This window comes from Lepidochelys kempii, chromosome 2 (genome assembly GCF_965140285.1).
Source record: "Lepidochelys kempii isolate rLepKem1 chromosome 2, rLepKem1.hap1, whole genome shotgun sequence".
NCBI classification, from domain to species: domain Eukaryota; kingdom Metazoa; phylum Chordata; order Testudines; family Cheloniidae; genus Lepidochelys; species Lepidochelys kempii.
The window spans coordinates 33,237,495-33,248,617 of NC_136381.1; the positions used below are offsets into that span (position 1 = coordinate 33,237,495).

At 41.1% G+C, this 11,123-nt stretch overlaps 1 protein-coding gene across 1 annotated transcript in view; it reads left to right on the forward strand.

Moving 5' to 3' along the window:
• The window catches only part of EIF3E (eukaryotic translation initiation factor 3 subunit E), a 58,432-nt gene extending 53,016 nt beyond the window's left edge, over nt 1-5,416 (forward strand). Inside the window, exons 11-13 of the mRNA XM_073330322.2 lie at nt 1,370-1,472; nt 3,169-3,303; nt 5,244-5,416. Coding sequence (XP_073186423.1) covers nt 1,370-1,472; nt 3,169-3,303; nt 5,244-5,282 — 277 coding nt within the window. The 3' untranslated portion in view covers nt 5,283-5,416. The remainder of the gene's footprint in view (nt 1-1,369; nt 1,473-3,168; nt 3,304-5,243) is intronic.
• The last annotated feature ends 5,707 nt before the right edge of the window (nt 5,417-11,123 follow it).

Here is an 11,123-nt window from a genome sequence, read left to right on the forward strand (position 1 = left end):
AATTATTTATTACAGCATGTATCATTCTTGGCTTTTTAAGTGTCAAACAAACTTAGGGGCTTTCATCTTACAGTGAGTGTGTTGGCAGTAATTGTAGCATGTCAGTAAGTGTTGGGTTGGTTGTATGGGGTAGTCTACTATAAATTTTTTTCCTGTGTATTTATTTCCATTCCTACAACTGAGTACGACTGACTATGTCCTGAATGGTATGAGTGATGGAACCATAAAGCAAAGGAGTCTTAGCCCTGCGTGTGTCTTAATCTGTTAAAAATCATTATTTTATTTCATGAAGGAGGGTTTGTGGTAGGTATATCTGTATTTTTGTTGAACGTACTGTTTAGATTATTTTTGGATTGCACACACACTGTCATATGCAATATTTGATTGCTGTCAACCAGAAACCTCACAAGCCAATCAAGATTTTCAAATCGTTCAGGTTCACGCTCTTGGCTACTGTATGCTGATTGGCTCCTGAAGAAGAGGCCCTCTTCATTAAGAATGTGGCTATAATTTAGTGGTTAGTTTTGCATACTATGAGCCATCTTCTCAGCTATTTTGGAGCAATTTTATGTCATTCTATGGGATAGAGTTGCCGCAAAACTGATTTACCTGGTAGCAAGTTGCTTATATGCCATAGACCTGCTGTAGCTGCTACACTGCTCCTTCCCCTGCGACTGGCATAACAATGTGGCCAGAGCATCTATAGTCTATAGCAATCCCCAGCTCCTAAGAAGGCTCTTTGGGGCCATAGGCAGCTGGTGCAAATTCAGCCTTTGATCTGCTCTAACTTTTGTGCCATTGAGAGGGAGATGCATGGCTAAAAGTTTAAAACAAACAAACAAAACTGTTCTAGCATTTTTTATTTCTACACAATAATATATTCCACACTATTTCAGAAATTGGATCCAGTAGGTGTCCACATAAAAGTACAAATAAATCTTAGATAATTTTCAGTTTCATGCCAGTATGCTGAAAATTAATTATCTAGAGACAAACATGTAAAATAGTATAGTTTAATTCATAGGACTGTGCTTGCATCTTGCTTGCATCTGATTGAGTATACTCCTGCTTAGACTTCGTGTAATTGCTTGTGCATGCTATAGAAAGTTATGACTATACTCTTATGACAAAACCTGTGGTATATGAAATTATTTCAAAGTCAAATGAAAACATGATTCCCAAACACACACAATTTAGCACATGATAAATGTTTTTGCTAATTTGCATCTTCTTGTTGTTACTGAAATTGTCAGCTTACGTGATCACTGTTAAGTGACCCCTGGTGCTTGACATGACAAGTATTACACTAACACGAGAGATGATGATTATTTCTGTCTTTTGAGAGCAGTCTGTTTTTTCCTTTCGTCAGTATGCTGGCAGATAAACTAAATATGACCCCTGAAGAAGCTGAACGATGGATTGTCAATCTAATTCGAAATGCAAGACTTGATGCCAAGTTAGATTCAAAATTGGTAAGTTTTGTACTTCATTGTGTAGAAGAGTCCAGCTTGATTTGTTTTATCATAATTTTCTTTCATACTTGTTGCTAACAGTGTTTGTAATACTAATATATCTTTACATATTTTTTATTCTATTGATTCTGAAGTATGGTGTTCTTCCTTTACCAATTTTGGCACTGCACAGACAGTTGTTGTTGTAACAGGTATAGAGGTCATTAATACTAGTTCTGAGAGCAGGAGTTAAGCCTGTTTGTCATGGTATGGTTAAAGTTACATTGTCTCAGTTGTAAATCATACTTTTTTGTAATCTTGGATATACTCACAGTGGCTTGTAATATTTTTTAATCCTTTATAGTTAACTGGACTATGAGTGAAATTTTAAAATACACCTCTAGCCCCCATATAACGTGATCCGATATAACACGAATTCGGATATAATGCAGTACAGTATTTCTCCTCCCCCCCCTCCGTCCCATCCCCCCGAGGCTTGCTGTGCCAAACAGCTGATTTGCAGCAAGCCTTGGAGGGAGGTAGGGAGAAGCGGGGAGGAGGCAGAGCGGAGGTGAGCTGGGGCGGGGAGCTGCTGGTGGGTGCTCTGCACCCACCAATTTTTCTCCATGGGTGCTCTGAGCATGTGTTAAGGGGGCTGGGCCGGGTTCAAGGGGTTGGATAAGAGGTAGAGGGTCTCGGGACGGGAGCAGGGGGGTTGGATGGGTCAGGAGTTCTGAGGGGTCAGTCAGGGGGCGGGAAGTAGGTGGGGGTCGGATGGGGGCGGGGCCAGGCTGTTTGGGGAGGCACAGCCTTCCCTGCCCGGCCCTCCATAGCAAGTTCGATATAATGCGGTGAGATTTTTTTGGCTCCCGAGGACCACATTATATCGAGTAGAGGTGTAGTTGGTCAAGTGAAGTACGGTCCTGCACTTAATGGCATTTCTCTGTTTGTCTGTTGTAATGTGATAATTTGTGTAAAACACATCTGATCAGTTCCAGAATTTGATATCAATGGGTTTCCATCCCTTTTTGATTTTTTTGGTAAAAACGGAAAAAGCTGATTTCCGCTAAACTCAGGCTAATTGGCTGACTTGCCTTTGATGTCACAATCCCGCTAAGAAGCTTCTGAATGCTGAGTGACTTTGAAAATCTGGCCCTTATTTGAGTGCCTAAATGGGAGCTGAGGTCTTTTGCTAATCTGGTGACAATTATTGTGGATGCTGAGGATTTGAAAAGCTGGCCCAGAGATTTTTGGCCTACCTCCTTATTCACTTCTATTGTGGCGACTCCTTGCAAACCCTGCTCTCCATGGGAGGGGCGCTGTCTCCATTTCTCCCTCCCCCACATACATCTACCCTCATGCCAGCAGCTCTGAAACAGAGGGGGATGGGTGAGAGTGGGACAAAAGGGCTTGTGTGTAGAATAGAATGGTGTAAGTAGTACCTGATGTGTGCAATGAGCTTGGCCTACATAAGCAGTGGATTGTACAGCTCTCTAGTATAAGTATGCAAGAACAAAAAATGATATACACAATTGAATGAAGACTGCTTTGGATCTTAGAAATACTCTCCACTTGAATATGTGTGTGTTAAGGGCAGAGTTAGTTGTTTACAACCTTAATTTTGGCATTTCTTATCACTTTTGAGTGGTTAAATGTTTTTGCATATTTGGTAAATTAAAGTATGATCCCTCATGAGTGTTTTCTATTTAATTTCTAGGGCCACGTAGTTATGGGTAACAATGCAGTCTCACCCTACCAACAAGTGATAGAAAAGACCAAAAGCCTGTCTTTCCGGAGTCAGATGCTGGCTATGAACACTGAGAAAAAATTGAACCAGAGCAGTAGGGCTGAGGTAAGTACCAGTTACACGAGTCTGTATTTCCATATCCTCTTCTAACTTGGAGAGAAAACTACAGACTTTTGTTATTGTCACTAAACATACACTGTGTATTCTTTGCTTCTCACTCCCTCAGTGACATTTTTAACTGCTGTGTGGCACTGGAATTAAATTGAAAAGGATTTATTTTGTTGCCATGAGTTTACAAGTGGGCAATAGTTCCTGCTTTCTTTCATCTCTTATATTCCTACTTTATTCTTCTAGCTCTTCCTTTCACCCCTCACATAGTTCCATATCCCTCTTTCCATTCTCTGTTTTGGTTCTCGTCCTCCTTTAACAATGCCCTCTTGTACTTTATAGGGGTATAGGCAATTCATTAAACTGATTCCTGATGTGGCATTACAGAAGCATCTATCTAACATGAAAAGGGATGGATATATGCTAACCTAAATATATTTATACACTGAGTTAGCAAGGTCATCCTGGTTGTGAGATATTATTTGCTACCATACTGGAGATGCCAGTTCTTTAGTAAGTCATGCCTTTGAAGTCATGTCACTCAGAGGATGTCTACACTGCAGTTAAAAATCCACAGCTAGCCCGTGCTAGCTGGCTCAGGCTAGGGGTCTGTTTATTTGCGGTATAGAAGTCCAGACTCGGGTTGGAGCCTGTGCTCTAGGACCTTGCAAGGTGGGAGGGTCAAGTCAGCTGTCGCGGGCCAGCCACGGGTGTCAGACTGCAGTGTGTAGACATACCCTAAGTTGATATAGTTAGAATACAAACCTCCCTTAATCTATGGGCAGCCATGCACCTGAAGAAAAAATGAGACTGACGTTAAAACGTGGAAATTGAATGGTTGTGTAAAATTCTAAGACTGTCTGAATCAGTTTGTTTAAGGACTAGAGGCTGTATTGATGAGCTTAACTACATGGTTTTCAGTATAACCAGAGTGAAAATAAATGATTAGTTTAAAAGGAAGGAAACGTCTCCTGCTCCAACATAATACATATACATAGAGAGAGAGAGACTCTCTTGGCCTCCCAAGCATAGGCCTCGACTCCATGGGTGCTCCAGCCCACAGAAAAAAATTAGCACCCACCAGCTTTCTTCCCATCTTCCTCCCGCCCACTGTTCCCCGGCATATAAGAGACGCTAGGGAGGAGCGGGGACAGGGCACGCTTGGGGGACGAGTGGGGTTGAGCACCCCCGGGGAAAAGAGGAAGCCAGTGTCTAAGCTCCCAAGTCTCTTACATTGAAGGAAGAGAGAAAAGCAGAAGACTCAATGAAGTCCACCAGGGATCGTGCTATATTGATTTAATTTACCTGAGACATTCTTACATGATATGGTTATGTTCTGGGGAAAACCCATAGATAAAACAGATTTTTTGAAAATTTCTACTAAAGTTTAAAAAAAATAGAAAATAAAATTTTAATTGGCATTTATCACTAAGGCTGAAGGGACCATTCTGACAAACTAAGGTAGATAAGTTTTTAACACAGTAGAAAATCATGTAAAGGTCAAGTAACAAAATTTGGAAATAGTGTTACTTTGAGACACTTCAGGACTGTTCAAAAATACTTTGTTTCCTGCCTTTCTGAACCGAGGGAAAATCTTTGTGGCAATGTAGCTTTGTTAATAGAACAAGGATGTCACAACAAGTTTACTTTAACTTTAAAAATATGGTATGTGGGAATGAATCACTATTAAACACTCTGATGCTGATAAATGTTTAAGCAGTTCATTTATCCATGTATTATGACTTGATTGATTATTAAACTGATTCCTGTTGGGTGGTATTTACAGAAGCAGCCATCTAACTTTACGAATAGGTTATTTTAAAAAGTTATTACAAATAATAATGTGGTATATGCTGTTAACATTTCAGTGGCTAACATAAACAAATGGCTTTCTTTTTTCCTGCTGATCCTTATTTTTTTGTTTTATATATTTTTAGGCACCTAACTGGGCTACTCAAGACTCCGGCTTCTACTGAAACAGTTCTGAGGGGGAGAAATATCAAATTTTCATTTGAGAGGAGAAGATAAATATATTGTGTACCTTTTCTCAAAGAGCTAATTCTGGGAATTTGTAATACATGATGAGTTGAATAAAATTGGGTACTTTTAACTGTGTAGCTTTATAATTTGAGTAGTTACACATTTAAAAAATTTGCTACAAGATAGTTCAATTCTCCATATTTTTAAATTAAAATTTAAATGTTGACTGCATTTTTACAATAGGCCACAAGTTCCACTTGGTCCAAGATCAAGTCTGTTTTTGCATCCATCTCTGCTTGGAAACATGGGAATTCTATTTCTAGCTATTTATTTCTTCGTATATTGCCAACAGCCACATCATCAGATAAAGTTGTAGATTATGGGTCCAAGACGAGAGAATGTTAGAAGCACGTTCCTGAATGGTACAAACTGTTGGACAACCTTATAGTACATTGCCTATATTCCATACCTGACATGACGCTTTTAGGCAGAATGTTGACTGAGGGTTCATATTATATAGGAAGGTACAGTGAAATTTCTGGGGGATCATGGAACTGGATTTGAGTTAAACTCAGTAATACTTCTAGGAGTAATTTAAAGATAAATTATCAGTTCTCTGCCTTCTAGAATAAAAGCAGCATTGTTATGCTATGATTCTACTTACCTGAAAAGAGGAGGGAAGACCTCTGTCACACTTCCCAATGTAAACATAAGCTCTACCCACTCTGCTCTGTCATCTTACTTCCTGCACATGTAATGTGCTGAATCCTGTTAATTTGCTCTAGCTTCTAATATGAAGCAAGAACAGAATCTTTCAGTTCTGAAGGGGGAGAGTAAGCACCACTTGAAGCAAATAACATGTTTTCTGTCTCGTCACCTATTGTCCCTCTTCACAGCAATACCAGTTTGCCCCTTGGTGTGTGTGACGGGCAGGGAGCTATTATCTCTTGGAATGCTTTTATGGCTGCCTCAACCTGGAGTCGTCGTCTGTTTTCTTGTGCTCTACCCTTCTTCCCTGGGTTGGATATGGTTTTCATGCTTGCAGCTTTCCATATGCATGGCTTGACTATCTAGATTTCTTTATACTCTAGTGAGTAGTATTAGTCTTACATAACGTAAGTGCAAAATGGGCTAAGTTCGAGCTGTGGAAATAATTGATTCCCCCCCACCCCTATTGGCCATTCTAAAAAATGGGAAAAAAGTGTTTTGGGTCAAATTGAAAATTTTTTTTTAATTTTTGGTGAATTAAAAAAGAAATTATTTCAGATTGAACAGATATTTCAAAACAAAACATTTCATTTTGATTTCAAGCATTTTTTCAAATATTTTTGAATTGTTAAAACTGAAAGCAATTCCTAAAACAATTTGTTTTGAACTAAAAAAGTTTATTTCAAATATGCCAAAGCATTTGGATGTTTTCTGAAAAGTTCTAGCTTTTTGGCCAAAACAATTTGGCAAAACTTAGAATCACAGAACATTTTGGTATTGTCAAATATGCTTTTACGCTCTACCTCAATTTCTAAAATTTTTCATGTGTCCGTAATCTCATCCATGTTTTTGAATTAATTTATCTCTTGGAATTGTCTATGTAGGTCACAATCAAGAGCTTCAAATATCAAAATCATAAATTCGCTCGGAGAGTAGCTAGTGAGCAAAGCAAAGTGATACACTCATTAGTAAGGCTACAGTTTATTCATGGGTATTTTTATTAGAAGTCATGGATAGGTCATGGGCAATAAACAAAAATTCATGGCTTGTGACCTGTCCATGACTTGTACTATAAATACCCCTGACTAAATCTTAGGTGCTTGCGGGGCAAGGGTAGCCACCCTGGGCCCTACCAGTGCCTCTCAGGCAGCTGTGGGATCAGCTGCACCAGAGGTCCCAGAAAGTCACGGAATCAGTGACCTCCGTGAAAGACGTGCAGCCATCTCATTAGCCTGTGCTTGCTGCATGGACCCTCTACTTCAGTGGTGGGCAACCTACAGTCACAGGCCGAGTGCGGTCCATCAGAGTAATCTGATAGCGGGCTGCGAGACATTTTGCTGATGTTGACCGTCTGCAGGCACAGCCCTCCGTAGCTCCCAGTGGCCGCGGTTTGCCGTTCCTGGCCAATGGAAGCAGAGGGACACTGGGACATGCTGGCTGCTGCTTCCCGCAGCTCCCATTGGCTGAGAACAGTGAACCGCGGCCACTGGGAGCTGCGGGGGGCTGTGCCTGTGGATGGTCAATGTCAGCAAAATGTGTCTCAGCCTGCAATCAGATTACCGTGATCAGCCGCATGCGAGCCGCAGGCTTGCCCACTGCTGATCTACTTAGTTCCTGCTCTTCACCCAGTTGCCAGTCTCACCTCCTGCTTGTGTAATGAGGCTGCTCTTTGCTTCTGATCCCTGTCCTGCTAGTCATATGTACACCTGCCTAAAATGGACCTTTTCAGGAGTCGCATCTTCTTCCCTAATCCATTGCAGCCATATTCTACCTGTAAGCTTAGTGGAAATTTCGGATGGCTGAAGAGTAAACAGTTTAACATCCTGTCTTCGTTAGGAATCAGATATTGATGGTTGAAACCAGTGTTTGTGTGCATAATTTCTGTCCTTTATTTTTTAATGAGGTGTAAACATTTCTTTCTCTGGGGCCTATTCCTGATTTTTGCTTCAGTCATGGACACGGGTTTGTCCCTTTTCTGATGCTGCCAGAAGAAGTGGAAGACATGGAGATCTCTGCAAACTTAACTGAAATGTGCTAAATGTAATCCAGGCAAATAGTGTGGGTCTGTCGCCTTCTGGTGACTAGATCACATACAGAAGCTTGTCTGCTGCGACTGTTGAGCTTTAGCTCAGGCAGCAGAATTTCCTGTTTTTCAATCCAGATGTCCTGCATCGGTTCAATCCCTGCTGCCACTTCCTGATCCAGGAATGATTGTTACAGGTGGGACCTGTATGCCCTGGGAGGGTTGGCTGCAGCAGGCATTCAGTCAGGACTTCTGGATCTAAAAGTATGAGCTCATAGTGCCTGAGCTAAAAAATACCAAGTTCAGTAGCTCAAGTTTACAGCAGACGCAAATCTCTTTAGGTGGACTGTCAACTAAAAGGAGGGAGAGAGAGCCATACGGCCTGGCTTATATTCGAATACAGCCTTCTCCCCTGCTTCTGGGGCCACATCATTTGGAACATTTAAAAATATATTCTTGATGAACCAAAGTAAACTGAAAAGGAGTACTTGTGGCACCTTAGAGACTAACCAATTTATTTGAGCATGAGCAAATGAGTAAAGTAATGAGTAAATGTAAATGAGTAAAGTAAACTGCTTTACTGAGACACAGGAGGCACAAGTGAAAACAGGAAGATAGAGGAATCAGAATGTGATCGGAGAGAGGTATCTTCTGCAAAGTTTTAGAAGCCATGGACCCTGAAGGAGTGGGATAAAGACAGGGTCTTGAGGTCCTAATATTACACTATGGTAACACCTTATATATAAGAATCTCAAAGCACATGTTGCTAGTCTTATATTCTAATTAGATCATTCTGCAGAAGAGGAAATAATATGCGTATACCTACTTCTACTGCAGTAATAAAGTAAATATTAAAGTAACTGTATAGGTGAATAGACAGCTCATTAAACTGATTACTGATGTAGCCTTACAGAAGCAGCCATGTAGCATGAAAAGGGTGGATTTATGCCAACCTAAATATATTCACACACTGAGCTAGCAAGGTTGTTCTGGTCACATGATGTCAATACCATGCTGGAGATGCTGATTCTTGAGTAATTCCTGCTCTTGGTGCACGTCCCTAGTCACTACGTTGATATGGCTGGGATACAAACCGCCACTGAACTGCTGGTACACGTGCACCTGGAGAGGAAATTGGCAAACTTGTAACTGTTCTCACAGATGGTCCCAAAGATGCAGAGGGGAAAATCATTCCAATCTTGGTAGATAAAGTAAATAAACCAATATCTGGTAGGTGATTTTAAAACTGAGGCTGAGGCATGCGCAGTTTGGAATTTGAATAAACATGGGTGAGTGGGGGAGAGGTGGTTAACAAGTGATTTCAGGCTTATTGCTCCTACTAGCAATAAGCTTGTGTCAATGACCTTGGTACAGAACAGACTATTCAACAGGGCACCCAATCATGCAAACAGTTTCTCACAGGCACAAAAGTTCACCTGTGCAGAACGGCTTATAAATTTGGGGCCTATGATAAAATCAGAGCCTAGTCCCACAAGCCTTACTGAGTGGAGTAAGGCTTTGCAGGACTGGGTTCTCTGGTGTTATTTTTCCCTGTATCCCACTGCTTCTTGTGGTTCTAAGTTTTCCCTTGAGAAATTAATTAAAACTCAGCCACTGCTTCATTCTGTATCATCATAATACAAAATACTAGCTGTAGAGCAATCCCGATTGCATAATAGCCATCACTGTTTGATGATACAACCCAAAAAAGCATGATTTGTATCATTAAAGCATTTTTAAGCTAGAGATTAAATTGGATTTTTTTTTTTGGTAAACAGCAGGGAAATAGCCAACATTTTTCTTCCTATCAAAAGAAAACTGCTCATCTCTAAAAATATTCTCCCTCTGGTGACGACCTTTTTGAACAGTTTTGTTGTTCCATCTCATAAAAGAAATGCTGTGTTGGAGGTATTGTCTGGCTATACTGAAAGGAGGACAGGAGACACTTGATGTGGTTTTAATAAGGCCACAACTTTATTACTAGATGTCTGGGACTACTTGCCTGATAAAAGGGTACAATGCAGATAACCCCGCCTGTGTTCATTCAATATCTACCTGGGGGGCTTCCACCAGCTTCTCTTTTTTTCCATCTAGGACCTCCAGCCAACCCGTTGCTGGGACCTTATCATCCATCCACCCTCCTCATATGAGGGTTATGGTGGGCTATAAAAAAGTGGGGTGAGCTCCCTGCCATACCATTAATAGGAGCCCTGAACACTCCCCACCTCTTTTTTGTTCCTTTAACCAGTACCTTCTTTTTAAGTCCCTTACCAAGCCATTTAGCTGGTCACGGTATCCCTTCCGTATGGACGGTATCCCTTCCCTACCTGCACTGGACATCCACCCTACACTTATGTAATAAATTGCGAGGTAGAATCTACTGCCCTACACACCTCATGTTAACAAAGCCCCCCCAACCCCCTGTGGGGAAGGGGAAACACCCCCACACACACATACCACCTAGGCTGATCTGGTGGTGAGGGAAATATTCCTTCTCAGCTCCCTTAACAGGGGTGCTAGTGCAATTCCCTCAACTGGTCTTGACCAAACTTGGTATTTTGCCATCTAAAGCTTGGAGGCTTGGTGCCGCCTCCCCTGCTCCATGGAAAAAGGGCTTCTGCTAGACCAAGTCTTAGAATTACTCAGTAATACCCTGACAGGTTTCAGAGTAACAGCCGTGTTAGTCTGTATTCGCAAAAAGAAAAGGAGTACTTGTGGCACCTTAGAGACTAACCAATTTATTTGAGCATGAGCTTTCATGAGCTACAGCTCACTTCATCGGATGCAGCTAAGGTGCCACAAGTACTCCTTTTCTTTTTTCAGTAATACCCTGTACATCTGTCAACATTGTTATAACATAATGGGCTCCAAACCATGCGGGAGGCCATATAAGCCTGCATGGAGTTCCATTGAAGTCTGTGGTACTCAACACAAGCATAAGGGTTTGCCTGTGCAGATCTGATTACAGGAGTGACTCCTGGGGGAAGTCTGTGTCAAAAAATTAAAAATTCTGTTCACAATATTTTAAAATTCTGCAAAATTTTGCATATTTGTCAAAATAACCCATGCCAGTTTCAATTATTTTGGTAATTTATTTCAAAATACC